Raw genomic sequence first — 15,795 nt, forward strand, 5'->3', positions numbered from 1 at the left:
TTTAAAGTATTACTAAACCCAGGACTCTTTATTCACTATATCTGGTTTCCCACAGTATGCAGAACATGGAAGTGCAATTATTTTATTAAATATAAACTGCTAAATACCTTTTCTCATCAGCAGTTAGAGCAGTCTTGTGTGTATCAGTGTCCAGCAGAGCATATGTTAAAGATTGTAGGAGGAGTCTTCATTTTGCTCTAGGAAGATGCAGAACCCCTGACCTCTGTCTGGACAGTGCTAATTGGCCCTGTGCTGATCACTTGCACTCTCCCCAGAAAAAAAAAAACCTCTCTAGCAATGCACACCAAACTGAGCATGTGCAGAGTGTCTCCATATGATATGGCTTATCAGGAGATAAGAGGAGGACACTGGAAGAGGGGGAGGATCAGAGAAGACAGCATCAAACAGCCTTTTTACGCAATGCAGAGCATTAACCCCTTAGGTTCCACAGTGAGAACAACAAGCATGCTTTACTGCATATACAGACTGATTTTACTGTTGTGGGTTTAGAAACACTTTAGTTTAATCAGCCACACTTTAAATCACTTTAATCAGCCACACCGGAAGAGCATTGTTTTTAAGTCACCAATTGTGAGAAGGAACAAACATCGTGCAGCACTGCAAAATAGAAAGCCAGTATCCTTGTTCAGGAAATTTAACTTGCTCTGCTGGTATCAAGCAAGAGAAAATCTTTCAAATGGGGACACAGACAGCATCAAAAAGCTAACAAAAGTTCTAACATTTTCCAACCCTACAAATAAAAAAGGGGTCTATGTATCTAAAAAAACAATTGCTATCGGAATGCCTCAGCATTCATACACCCATCGCAAATAATCCCTGTATTGTGTCTGACATGTATTTCCTATGATCTATACAAAGCAATTAGAACTGCGCCACAGTGGGTCTAATCTAAGGTGCAGCTGTTATCCTATTTGATTTCAACACCACCAAAAAAAATATTTATATAAAGTGAACAGCGCTACTATCTCCTTTTTACCACTAAATATATCTATGGTGTAAACATTATTCTAAAGCGCAATTGTGCATTATATCTATCCATTCAGTTGTATCCGACCCTTGATGATTGCATGGACCGTCACTCGCAAGCGACTTCTTCCATGAATTCTCTTAGCAATTATTTTTACAGGGTAGGTTGTCAGGTCTTTCCCCAACCCCTACCATGCAGAAGATCCCACATGGCCAGGGATGAAACTAGGACAATTTAGACAGGAGCCAATTAACCTACCAGCATGTCTTTGGAATGTGGGAGGAAACTGGAGTACCTGGAGGAAACCCATGCGAACACAGGGAGAACATGGAAACTCCATGCAGGAGGCACCATGGTTGGGAATTGAACCCATGACCCAATTACTGCAAGGCAGAATGGCTAACCACTAAGCCACTGTGCCACCCCGTGCATTATATAACCAATCATAAATACAAACAAATCATATAAATACAGAAAAATATGTGAATTGTAAAAAAAAAAAAAAAATCAATGCAATAAATACTGATAAATATGAATAAAGTCCCATATATGGGACACTTTATTAATAATTATCAGTATTGCATATTTTTTCTGTATTTATATAATTTATATGTATTTATTATTGGTTATATGATGCACAATTGCACTTTAGAATAATTTTTACACCATAGATTTTTTTAGTGGTAAAGAGGAGGTAGTAGAACTGTTCACTTTATTTTAAATATTTCCTATGAACGTCACTTCCATCTGGTGGCCATGATGAGGTATTTTCCTGAAATACCTCAATCATAAAAATCCTGCATTGTGGCCACTAGATGGAGTGGAAAGTCATAGTATTAGACACATTATGGGAATTATTTGAAATGGCTCTGTAAATTCTGAGGCATTAGCACAGCATTTTTTTTTAAAATGGACCCCAAAGTGCTTTACCATTGTTATGCTGTTGTTGGGAGATTTGCCCCACATTTCCTGTCCTGTCTGACTGAAACAAAAGACAGCAAAAAAACATACAAAAAAAAAAAAACTAGCAAGGGTTCTAGCTGTTCCCTAACCTAGAACAAAAGGTTTAGGAGATGAACTTGTGAAGTAGAGATGTAGTCATGAGTATTGTAAGTATTTACATATTCTACTCTTGCAGAGAGAGGAGGACATAGATATCCTTTAATGTTTTTGTTAATATCATAGGTATTATATAAACTGACCATCAGTGATTTCATCCCACCAGATCTCTACGTAATCATCGCGATCAGTTCTGGACTGCTCATGGTAGAATCCCAGCGCATGTAGGAGCTCATGTTCTATAACGGCCTTATGGTCACATCCACTTCCAATAGAAAGGTTCTGACCAACTCCGAAGTCACCGACGTAGGACCAGCATCTAGGGAAAACAAATATCTTTCATGTACACATGATTGCACTAGGGCAGGGGTAGGCAACCTGTGGCTCTCTAGCTGTTGTGGAACTACATTTCCCATGAGGCATTGCAAAGATTACAATACTGTCAGTTACAGCTATGACTTGCAGAGGCATGATGGAGCTTGTAGTCCTGCGGCTCTCAGGTTGCCTACCCCTGCACTAGGGGAACACAAGTGACATATCTAGTGACTACCTATACAGACATGCTATAGAACAGACCTGGACTGACAATAGAAGTACCTAGGAGTAGCAATATTGACATTTTGCACAACTGATTTGTCTGATATCTGTCTCTCTGGGACTCAGGTGAAGAGATATTGCCACCAGAAATCTTAACAGTGATCAAAGTTGAAGAGAATGGCAAAAGTGGGCACAAACCTTTGGGATCACTTTCGTGGGATTGCGGCCGCCCCCTGCCCCTCCCCTCTCAAACGGGCTTGTTTGTAGTTGTAAATGGTGGGTTTGTCACGTGTGGGGAAATTTGGTGTTGGCCCCTTTAAATTTTGTTAAGCAGAATTCCTGGGATCCAATTGGGATTCACAGAAGTTTCTGGAGCAATGGCGGACGGGATATAAGGGGCACCTGGATCATTTGGATCAGTGGCCAGCCTGCAAGCAGAAGAGCTCCCCTCCCCCCCTTTTTTGTCGTGCGCACGGGGGGCGTTTTCAGAAGTGCAGATGTTTTATGTGATGGCTCGAGTTCCAATAGCTGAGCCAGAAGAAGGTGTTTTATTATATTTTACATGTTGAATCTCTTGATTGGTTATTGTAGTATGTACATGATTTATTTTGTGTAACACCAATAAAGTGCCGCAGCCATTAGTCGCCATAATCTTCCTAATGGTTTCTTTCTTAATGGTCTTATTTGGGGAATATTCTGGTCATGAGGGGTGGGGATGTGGTCTGCAATCCCATGTTCCTGTTGATCTTTGATCTTTGATTGGCACAGTTACCTTGGGGCAGACAAACAGAGAAGCAGAGAAGCCAGGAAAGCACGAGCTTGCTTTTGTGGCATAACCCCATAAACTGGTAAACCCCCAATAACTGGTTTAAAGCTGAACTTCTAAATACACAGATGAAATGCATATGACAATGATGTTTTGGTCATAAAAAGGGTTTGCATTTTCTGTCCATTCAGTTTAGTAATATACACCGCCATGACGATGACATTACTTTCACTGTTACAGTTAGGAAAAGAGACATATAATAGTGTCATCATTTCACCCACTGCCTGTTGATTTTTACATAGTAAAACAATACCAGCAGGCTGTTACCCATATGCTCACTTTGCTCTCTCCTCCTATCGGCTTGTTCCTTGTCAGCACATATGCATGAAGCACACCTGATTGGCTCCCAATGCTTCACTCTTGCACTCACAATACTTGAGTTCTGCTGTAAAGGGGATTGTAAAGCTGGGTATACACTAGTAGTATTTAGTTCAACAATTTCCATTGTAAGGATGTTGTAAAAATGTCCTTTGTTTTTTCTATCCATTAACCACTTGAGCTCCTGAGGATTTACCCCCCTTAATGACCAGGCCTCTTTTTGCTACTTGGCGCTGCACTAATTCAACTGATAATTGCGCGGTCATGCAATGCTGCACCCAAAGGAAATTTACGTCCTTTTTTCACACAAATAGAGCTTTCTTTCGGTGTAATTTGATCACCTGTGCGCTTTTTATTTTTCACACTATAAACAAAAAAAGGCCAAAAATTTTGAAGAAAAACAATATTTTTTACTTTCAGCTATAAAAAATATATAGTAAACTCAAAGTTGGTTAAAAATTTAGGCCAAAATGTATTCTGCTCCATGTTTTTGGTAAAAAAATCCCAATAAGTGTATATTGATTGCTTTGTGTGGAAGTTATAGCGTCTACAAACTATGGTATAAATACTGCAATTTACGCCATTTTTCTGCTATACAGTGCTGCGCTAGTTTAATGGACAATTGCGCGGTCATGCAATACGGTACATAAATGAAATTTACATCCTTTTTTCCCCACAAATTGAGCTTTCTTTTGGTGGTATTTGATCGCCTGTGCACTTTTTATTTTTTGCGCTATAAAAAAAAAAGGCTGACAATTTTGAGAAAAAAAAACAATATTTTGGACTTTTTGCTATAAAACATGTCCAGTAAAAAAAATGCAAAAATCAAATTTAGTCATAAATTTCTGCCAAAATGCATTCTGCGACATGTCTTTGTTAAAAAAATCCCAATACGTGTAAATTAATTGGTTTACGTGAAAGTTATAGCGTTTACAAATGGCGGGAAAGATACTGGGATTTTTAATTTTTATTTATACTAATAATGGCGCCGATCAGCGACTTTTGGCGGCAATCAGCGACATATGACGGCGACCAGCGACTTATGGCAGGACTGCGGGACTGCGGTGGACATTTTGACACTGGGGGGGGGAACTGACTTGGGGTCACTGACATCCCCAGTGACACCAATACAGTGATCAGTGAAAAAAAAACACTGAAACTGTACTAATGTCACTGGGGAGGAAGGGGTTAACATTTTTAGAATTTGCAGTGTAAGCGGAGTGTTTTACTAGGGGGCGGGGGTGTGTACTGGACGGGGGAGGGAGGGGGGAGCTGATCAAGGGAGATAAACTCTGCAGCTTCTCACAAGCTGTCAGAGAACTGACACAGAACAGGGCTGTGTGTAAACAATGCAGCCCTGCTCTGTGTCAGCAATCACCGTCAATCGCGGGAAAACGGCCGGTAAAAACCGGCCATGACCCGTCGGCTGACACCCGCTGTTGACACCCGCGGGACAGGGAGGGCGGGCGCGCGCCTCGTGCGCGCCCCCTACCTGTTTTGAAGACAGCCGTTTAAAAACGTGCTTTTGCCGCCCAGCCACCGTTTATATGCGGTGGCTGGGCGGCAAGTGGTTAATGGCATCAGTTCGATGTTCCTTTTCAACTGCAGTGATAAATAAATTTGAAGGAGCAAGATGGAATTTTTTTTAAAATGTATGAATTTCTAACAGTGAATCTTAAACTACTCTCGAATGACATTCAAATGTTCTGAAATGTTCATACAAACTTTCCTAAGAATTTTCTTATGAATGTTTGTGTGCTTTCCCGCAGCACATGCCATGCACAAACTGCCATGCAGGTTAATGGCTGAGCTCTGCCATACCCTTGTAAACTTGCACATGACTGTTCCATGTATTTCCTGAAGGTCAAGATAGGCTGCCTCAGAGTATAAATGAGAAAAAGGGCAATAGATTGTTAGGTTCAGCATTACTTAGGAATCTGTACAGTGAAAGAGGAAATACATATAAAAGAAAGTGGATTACAAATGTATAATATCAGCACTCTTTCTGGTTTGGTGACTTACCCTCCAAATTTCTGGAAATGAATAAATGTTTGTTCTCCTGTATAGGGTTTAAAATCTACACAAGACTTCAGACGAAACATCTCAAAAACCTTCAGAATAGCTCCCTTAGCATTTAGGTCTGAAATGAAAAATAAAATATTAATGAGACTCAGTTCATTAAAGAGGGACTGAACTGTGGAAACTGTGTCCAAAAAAAGGCAGCCAGAGAGTGATGTGCTAAAGGGGCATGCTGAGGGGTATTCACGTATTATTTTACAAAAGGAGCAGTTGATGCTTGGAATAGACTTACAGCAGAGGAAGGTAATCAGTTAATTCAGACATGCTTGAGACAAAGATTTATACTCAGACAAAAAAAAAGTTACAAAAACAAAACAAAAAAAAAATATATATATATAAATTTAAAAAATGGGACACACTTAATGGACCACTTGGTCTTTTTTGTGCTATAATGTGTTGGCATATAGTTAGAAAATTGGCATTGAGGGTGGTTTACAGTCTGACAACCAACATGTTATTGCATAGAATAAAATCACGATTTGATAGACATTAAACATAATGTGGATATCAAGGGAGAAGATGGTCTATCAACTCAGAGCCAGTCCTGGTAAATTTCTGAAATTTTGGGAGACCTGGTTGGGTACCCTTGGCCTGGCTCCCTTCCACTTGGTTAAAGATAGATTACTGAGCAGAGATGTGCCTTCTAGTATTGTATGATCTTATATATCATGCTAGCTTGACATGAGACCCTAACTACTGCTTCTGACTGCAAGATACTTCTTAGGTGCTAATTCAAATATATGATAATTTTAGGAAATGTCAATGGTTATTGCATGCAGTGACAACACCATCACAGTTTGGTTTACCTTTTTATTCGTTATGTGTTTTTCATGTTTATTCTTAGTTTTTGGCTACTTTTTCTTGGGTATCCACCATTTCATTCTACTTTGTTTATTGTACAAATGCCTGAGGTACATGTCTTATTGGCTGTATTTACATACAATGCTCCTGTCCTGTGAGACAGTCATTGATGAGACCTTCCGATGCCAGATTATGGATACACTTAGAGTTTGTGTTGGTAGCTCTGGTTTTTTTCGACCAGTTTATTTCTTTTTGTCCTTTCGTGGATCACCAGATGTTGTTTAATAGTTTATGAAAATGCCCGGTTTTCGAATAAAAAATTATTGGATTTAAAAAAAAAACATACTCTGGATCTTATACATATTTTCCTTATGTGGGGGTAATTTACCACATCCACCTTATACACATATAATCACTTTATATTAATGTTATTTTATTACAGCAGGTTTTATGGGTTTTGGTAAAACATACCTTTGTGTAGTTCAAAAAAATAGACTGGATGTGGCTCTAGATTAAGAGACATCCTGCTAATGGGGTTTACAACTTTCTACTAATTAAGTTTAATGGCATTTATGATGGACTGTTTTCTGTTGTTGCAACTTGCTTTTAAACTGACCTGTGTTCTGGTATAGGTTATAGGAGATGTGTGTTGAAACTTTGTCTTTTCCCACACACAAGATCTAAATCTGATTGTTTGAACAAATTTTAGAAAAATGAGGGAGGCGCTGTATTCTGTACGAATCCACATTCTCCCCATTCAATTTGGGGTTCGTCAGGCCTCATTTTTCTCACAACCAGTATTGCATGTGGTGCAACTACATCAGATCTTTCCACATTACTGCTGTACTATACCTTGTTCTGCACTGCATCTCTGTGTGAGGAGGGTCATCTTGCTAGAGGCAAGGCTTGTTTTCTCATAACAGAGCCACCAGCAAGAAGAACAATTCTCACTCTAATCCCTGACAGGCAGCAGAACCTTAGATCTCACTACAGATATACAGTTATGAGCAGGGGCGGACTGACAACTCATGGGGCCCCCGGGAAATAGTGGATCATGGGGCCCCTGTGCCTTGCCCAAACTCAAAAAAGCCTATGAAAAAGGTACCAGGGGCATCTCATGGGGCCCCCTACTGACCCCGGACCCTCGGGCAGTGCCCAAGTTTCCAAATGGTCTGTCCGCCCTGGGTATGAGGCTGTAAGAAGCTTGGATTCACTGCTATTATGAGTTTGAGATGAATCCTGCAGATTTGAGATTTATGGTCCCAGTAAATTTACTGAATTCATTTTAATTTTAATTCTGAATAAGGCAATCTCCTTACTATAATAGGTGGGTGTGTGTGTGTGTGGGGGCGGACAGAGTAGCCAAACTATCAGTGTACTGGAAGCTGTTGTAGGGAAAGGATAGGGAAAAGTGACAAACTGTATAGTGAGAACTTCTGGCAAATAAGCCCCCTTTGGAGAAACCCTCTTTGTTGGCCTTTTTTGTTCTTATTGATGTTTTTGTTTTGTCTATTTATGGTTGATTTGAGGTCAGCGGTAATTTTTAGCTGCCATTCCATCCATAGCAAATTGCAGCGGTGGAAAGAAAAAAAATTAGGTATCTTAATTCTGATAGTAAAGTCCCAATTCGTGCTCTTTTTCTCTAATAAATTTGGGCCTAGCCTTGCTATTTACAATTGTCCCGCTGCTGACTATTTTTACACTGCTGTGTCATTTGCTTCACTCAATTTTTGCAGCAAAACCCCTATCTGTATCCGTTTAGGCTGTTTGCTATGGGGGCACACAGTACCTGCTCGTTCCCGAGCTGTGTCTATGGAGCCACACACCATAGACACACACATCAGGGCTTAGCCCCCCCCCCCCCCACTTCCTCTTCATTGCATTTAATTGACAGCAGCAGGAGCCAACGGCTCGAGTCCCATGTGAAAAGGAAGAGAGGGGGTTGCAGCCTTGCACCGCACTGGATCTATTCTCCCCTCTCTTCCCCAAAAAGTATTTTTTACCTTATTGCAAGGAATGAATTAAGGTAAAACATGTTTTTAGGTTTAGTGTCACTTTAATGATAGTTTGATACAAACCAGCAGGAACATGGACAGTCTCAGCAAACTCCTGTCCAGAGTTCTGTCAATGAATGAACTACAAGTACCAACATCCTCTGCGGATATCAGCTTGTAATTTTCAATGAATTACCATGTCGCTGTTGAGCGCTGTGGGAGTTCATTCAGTCTTCCTGTCAGTGTACTGTCTGCTCATACAGACAGATTAAAGTGACAATCTGCTGGAGACCTGCATGAAACCAGCAATCTGCTAATCACTGGTGCAATGCTTTACAGGCTCCAAAATGAAAAATAATAAATGCACATTTTGTTACCTGCAAAACTTATCCTTTCAGCATTACAAATTGCCAGAATTAAATAAGAGGATATGCCCCCCCCTAGATATTGATGGGATTTGGGTTTGCCCTTGGTGAATCAAACCCTAGCAGATTTGCTCAACCCATGCGAGGGCCTTGTTTTCCTAAATTGGATGCAAAGGTATTCCGTGCATCTGTGCGCAGGCAGTCCCATTCATGTCTGTTGGGTCACAGAGGCTCCACAGACACGCATTGGTGTGGGTGCCTGACCTCAAACCCACACTGTTTGCATTCGGGAAAACCCACACAAATGTGAAATTAGGATCAGCAGCTGTGTCTGTGCAACCTACATGGAAGAAAATATATTTGAAATATATTTTAAAAATATTCTAACCAAATATTTTTCCCAAATATTTAGCCATATATTTTGGCCATATTCAATATATTTAAAAAAAAAAATCTGAAGAATATATTTAAAAAAAATATATTTACATTTTTTTTCTAATATATTCTTCAGATTTTTTTTAAAATATAAAAAAGTCATTTACATATATTCGTAAATGTATTAAAAAAATGTGGATTTGTATTTTTAAAGACATACCGTATATTTTAAATGTATTTTAAAAAATATTTTTCATATATTTTGTAATAAATACGCATTTCAACATGCAGTATATATATATATATATATATATATATATATATATATATATAAATTTTATTTTTTTTATTATTATTTATTTATTGAAATATATTTTGTAATATATTGAACATGGCTGAAACTGTAGCATTTCAAATATATGTCAATATATTTGGGAAGAAAATTTTTAAAATATATTTCAAATATATTTTCTTCATTGTGGGTTGGGACACAACGGCTGCACGAACACAGCTGCTGATCCTAGTCTGACATCCGTGTGGGTTTTTCATGAATATGGGTTTGAGGTCATGCACCAACACCAATGCATGTCTGTGGAGCCTCTGTCACCCAACAGACATGAATGGGACTACCTGCATAGGTATGCACAGAACACGTCTGCATCCAGTGAGGGCAAACATGGTCTTTGCATGGGTGTACAATTTAGTACACCTGGTTGAAGAAATATGCGGTATAGATTTAAAAAAAGATAGATATAAAAAAAAGATAAATTAAGAGATTACCCAGATTGTCGGCCAATATGTATGGAATGGGGAACTTCCACCGATAGGAATCATTCCTCAGAGCATTCCTCTCACGCTGGAAGGAAAAAAACATATTTTAATATGATTCATGCACCGTTGTCTAGGCCACATAAAATTGATTCCAGAGCCATTAAGTCCACACAGCAAACCACATGACACCTCTGCCCAACAAGTGCTTCTAATGACAACGAAAAAGGTCCATGTGTTTGCATTTTGTTTTTTTACGCTTGGCCCTTGGTATTAGCCTAGCTTGGTTTTAAACTAGAGTATTCTATTGTTAATTCTGGAAATGAATCCACTGCACCACATCAGTTACTATCTGATATTTCCTCATCTCTTCATTTTCATTTCTTTGCATATATTCATAACAAACGTATATGTATGTTATTCATGATATTTTATGATTACTAGACACACAATTTTATCAGTCACAATTATATTGACATGATATTATTGTTTGTTGTAGCCCTGACGAAGGGGGAGTTCCTTTGACAGTCTTTTAACACAATATCAATAAATAAATTTGGACTCGTGTCTTTTGGCCTGGTGCTCCTTCCATATATGCAGGTTTTTTTCTGGTGACCTGCTGGGGTACCCACTGGAGGGTAGCCTTGTTGGTTGTGAGCAGCCTAACCTGAGCCAGTGGGCTCTTCAAATGTTTTTGCCCTCTCACTACTTTGTTTAAACTCACAGGAAAGTCCCAGTGCCTCTTGGATGCCCTTTTTTCATTGGAGTCTACATCCAACATGGTGGCACCCAGTAGCATTCTCAGATCTGTTTAATAGCGTAATGTCATTAATAGGTAGAGGGAGATTAACTGCATGAATCAAGGTCACTTGTCATGTAATCCTATGTGGAGATTTCATGTTAATAGTATGGATACAAGGTATCAATAAAGTGTATGAATTTTTTATCATTTGTGGATAGAGGGTATGGTTCAAAATCCCTGTTGGATTTTACTCCTAAAGAAAATCTGATTGCTTTCTTTCATATTGCTTACCGGGCTTCCTGTTTATGATCAATTTTTATTTGATCCTAATTTTTTTCCAGCCTATTTATTCAATTTTTTAAATCAAAATGGATCAAGGTTTGCCGATCGATCAAACAATCAACAAGGGGTGCTCCCTTCAATTCCCACAGTCACATGACAACACAGCTAGCAAGGAGACAGCTGCTTTGACAGCCTGCACATTACTCCATCTCCAAGCACTTTGCCCAAGCCAATCATCTTACGAGGAGTGCAGGGAGAGAAGAGTTTGTTAGTTAAATGTTTCAGGCAAGTGGGCAAGTGCTTGCAGATGGAGAAAAAGTGCCATCTGTTAAAGCAACCATCTCCTTGCTACCTTCATTGTCGGTCAGCCATGGAGGTAGGTGTGCCCTGTTTGACCTCGCAGCTAGCCATAGACATAACATTAGCAGATGGGACAAAGTACTACGTGTATTATGTTTCCTGGGTAAGAGAACACATTAATAAAACTGGAAGTGAGTCTTCTTCTGTAACACATTGCACCTTAATGCATGAAAACCCATTGCAGTATTACGATGCAGAGTATAATTCTGCCCAATATCTTGCGGTAATTCTCAGTAAAACACTTTTTACTACACGGTACTGCAATGTGCAGCACGTTGTGTGTTGTGGTAACATTAATTTAGAATGCAGAATAGATTACAATGCTTGTTGTTTGGGCTACATTAACACAATGCAAGGTAAACCATGCTATACTCCACATTAACACGGGAACAACAGACCACAATGGTCTGAAGCACGGGCGGGCTGACAACCCATGGGGCAATAGGGGATCATGGGGTCCCTGTGTCCTTGCCCAGACTCAAAAAAGCCTATGAAAAAGGTACCAGGGGCATCTCATGGGGCTCCCTACTGACCCCGGGCACTCGGGCAGTGCCCTAGTTTCCAAATGGTCAGTCCGCCCCTAGTCTGAAGGTGCCCTTAAACGTACTGCTCTCTTTTTTTTTGCAGATGACTACAATTTTTATCAAGGTATTATGTGGATGGAGAATTTTTTACTGCTGGATTAACACAGTGCAGGTCCTAACATTCCCAAGATGTAATTTCCTCTTTCTGGAGGGAGTTCTTTGCATCTGAATTTAAATCTAAATTCTTAAAGTGAACCCATACAGGGCAGCACAGTGGCTAAGTGGTTAACACTTCCTCCTGGCAGTACTAGGGTCGTTGGTTCCAATCCCAACCATGGCACCACCTGCCTGGAGTTTGCATGTTCTCCCTGTGCCTGCGTGGGTTTCCTCCGGGTACTCTGGTTTCCTTCCACCCTCCAAAGACATGCTGGTAGGTTAAGTGGCTCCTGTCTAAATTGGCCCTAGCATGTGCATGTATGAATGGGAATTGGGGACCTTAGATTGTACACCCCTTGAGGGTTAGGGACTGATGTGAATGTACAATATATATGTAAAGCGCTGTGTAAATTGACGGTGCTATATAAGTACCTGTAATAAATAAATGCATTCATCATGCAGTGCAAAGCAACAGAATCAGTTTAAGGCCCCATACTCCAGCATTACGTTTGCTCCCCTCCTTCTTTGTTCAGCCACCTGGAGTGAAGAAGTTTACACAGGGCTGAGGACTGTTTTCTGCCTCCATGTGCCAGCACTGGGCCATTTACCAAACACCGATGCTGGCAATGGAAATGAGACATATGCTTCTCCATACTCCAAAGTACTGGGTATTTTCTTTACTCTTCTCAATGGAACTGCTGCTATACACCACTGCGGAGGGAAACATCAAACCAAATTTGTTCCTTTGCCCTGAATAGGCAAATACAGGTTTGTAAGCATAAATCACCAGCGCCAAAATTAAAACGGAATAAAACAAATAAATGCTGCAGTTCATCAGTGCAAACCTACACCAAAAAATATCTAAACAACACAGAGGACTTTCTGAGTTTTTTAAGGATTTTTTCACATGTTTTTTTGCTTATTTTGGAGTGGGACTTTTTGTTCTATTAATATTAATTTTATTAATATCATTTATATTTTATTCATATATGTCGTGATCTAAACCTATATATCCTTTTGCGCTGTTTGTGTTGTTTAAATACAGGTTTGCACTAAAGTCTTCCTACTGGCACAGCAAAGTGATATTTCAATATTTTGAAGGCTTTCCTTGTGTAATCATTTCCTTTTAGCAGTCTAGCCTGGTAACAACCATTTACAACCATTAACAATGACTCCAGGTTCTACCATCCATAATACTCAATAGCCAATACTCACCGGAAGCATGATATCACCTTGGAAAAGTCTCTGACCTGGAAATCAAAAGGGAATACAAAGGACAGTCACTAGGACTGAAATAGGCTTCATAATGTATCATAATAGTACTGTGTTATAAATGTGTGTTGTCATAAGAACATTCGATTATTGTAGTTTTTTACTCCTTTTGTAGTTGAGGGAGCAGTTATTGTTTATTCTGGTCTGTTCAGAGTTTCACAGGCTGGGAGTTTGACTGATTCCCTCTGCTCCTGGAAGAAGTTTCCAGAATATAGGGCTGGGGACCAGTATGAATATTTTTCAAGCTCTAGCCAATCTCTGTAGGGGAGTGTCCAGAAGGTGGCTGTGAGGATGATAAATAGTTTGAAGACCTGCATAGGGAGTTCTTTCTTCTTCAGGGAGGGTTCCAAAGCCTCTGCTGCTGCTGCCCTTAAAGCAGAGTTCTACTTGAAAAAAAATAAATAAATAAAAGTCATCAGCTACAAAAACTGTAGCTGTTGACTTTTAAAATATAGACACTTACCTGTCCCTGGTTTCACAAGCCATCTTCTCTCCCTGGCACCGGCATCTTCAGTGTGGGCACCCGGCTGTGACAGCTTGTGGCTTCACAGCCGGGTGCCCACTACGCATGTGCAAGAAGCGCTTCGCTTTGTGAATGGCCCCGTAGTCTTCTAGGACATGTCATGTGTCCCAGAAGACTACGGGGAGCGTGGGGGGGGGACAACTTCTCCTTTCAATCGACTACGTGATCACAGCGGAAGTGGGAGCGGGTACCTGTTAAATTTGGGTACCCACTCCCCAAAGGTGCCAATCCTTAATGGAGAGCGGGGGACAAAAGCTTAAAGCGGAACTTCCCCTTTTGGGTGGAGCTCCGCTTTAAGGCAGCCTGTGGACTATGTAGCTGTAGCAGATTGACCACAATTAGCTGTGGAAGTCGGAAGTCTCCCATTGCTTTCAGTAGGGCTGTTTATTGCTGGGGTTCTTACATCTAATTGCACTGCAAGTGCATTTGCAGATGTGAATTCACCCCTAGGAGCATTGGTCAATGACAGAGAGATGAGTTCATTAGATTGCTGTTCCTCCTTTTACGGCCAGTCACAGGGTGAGGTTGGGGAGAAGATCTGAACATAAAAGTAAACCTGCAGCAGAGAAATTTTAGGTCCCCTTCCTTGCCAGACAGGGTTGTGCTGTGTGGCAGAGCTATGTAGATATTAGGACTGGATGGACAGAAATACACATCCTTTGACAGATTAACAACTCTGTATGTATTCCATCTGTGTATCTAGCTTTCTTTTCCCTAGAGTTCAGCTTTATCCTCATTTTTACAAGATCAGAATGATTACTTACCCGCATTTAATTCAGGGATATCTTTGAATTCTTCAACTTCATCATTTTCTGTAAGAAAGGTAGGTAAATTAGGACAATTGTAACTTTAAAGGGCAACTACACTGAAAAAAATATGAAACATGCTAAATATAACACATGCTATTCAACTTGTAGTTTTTTTTTGTATAATCTTTATAAACAAGATATAAAGACACATTTAAGTAGATTTGTGTATTGCTTCACAATTAGTGAGTCAATGAAAACTTACAGATCTTAGAATAGTTATAATGTATATACATTTATATATGTCCTGTAGCTGAGATCGACAAAGTGAGAATCCAGTCATGGCCAAAAATATTGGCACCCCTGCATTTCTGTCACATAATGCACAACTTCACCCAGATAATTGTTGCAATTACAAATGTTTCGACATTCTCATGTTTATTTCTTTTGTTTATATTGGTATGACATAAAAAGTGGAGAAACAAAAGGCCAAATATGAAATATTCCATGCAAAACCCCCAAAATGGACTGGACAAAATTATTGGCACCCTCAATTTAAAATTTGGTAGCACACAACTTGTAAAAAATAACTGAAATCACTTCCTGTGACCATCAACGAGTTTCTTCCACCTCTCTACTGGAATTTTGGACCACTCTTCTTTCCTCAACTGCTCCCGTTCTCTCAGATTGGAAGTTTCCTTTTCCCAACTGCTGTTTTGAGATCTCTGCACAGGTGCTCTATGGGATTGAGATCTGAACTCATTGCTAGCCAGTTCAGTACTCTCCAGTGCTTTGTCTGAAACCATTTCTGGGAGCTATTTGATGTGAGTCTTGGGTCATTGTCCTGCTGTAAGACCCATGACCTCTGATGGAGACCCAACTTTCTAACACTGAACCCTAACCCCTCCCCCTCCACACACGCACACACAGAATTCTTTGGTAGTCTTCAGATTTCATAATGCCATGCACAAAGTCAAGACATCCAGTTCCTGAAGCAGCAAAGCCACCCCAAAACATCAGTGACCTCCACCATGTTTGACTGTAGGGACTGTATTCTCTTCTTTAAAGGCCTCATTTCTT

At 40.0% G+C, this 15,795-nt stretch overlaps 1 protein-coding gene across 1 annotated transcript in view; it reads right to left on the reverse strand.

Annotated features, from left to right (window-relative positions):
* The window catches only part of LOC149447651 (meprin A subunit alpha-like), a 49,132-nt gene that overhangs the window by 21,531 nt on the left and 11,806 nt on the right, over window positions 1-15,795 (reverse strand). The window contains exons 3-7 of the mRNA XM_089652275.1: window positions 14,734-14,781; window positions 13,390-13,424; window positions 10,123-10,198; window positions 5,751-5,868; window positions 2,191-2,366 (exon numbers count right to left, since the gene is read on the reverse strand). Coding sequence (XP_089508401.1) covers window positions 2,191-2,366; window positions 5,751-5,868; window positions 10,123-10,198; window positions 13,390-13,424; window positions 14,734-14,781 — 453 coding nt within the window. The remainder of the gene's footprint in view (window positions 1-2,190; window positions 2,367-5,750; window positions 5,869-10,122; window positions 10,199-13,389; window positions 13,425-14,733; window positions 14,782-15,795) is intronic.

This window comes from Staurois parvus, unplaced genomic scaffold (genome assembly GCF_062004578.1).
Source record: "Staurois parvus isolate SC_StPar_1 unplaced genomic scaffold, SC_StPar_1.0 ptg000678l, whole genome shotgun sequence".
NCBI classification, from domain to species: Eukaryota; Metazoa; Chordata; class Amphibia; order Anura; family Ranidae; genus Staurois; species Staurois parvus.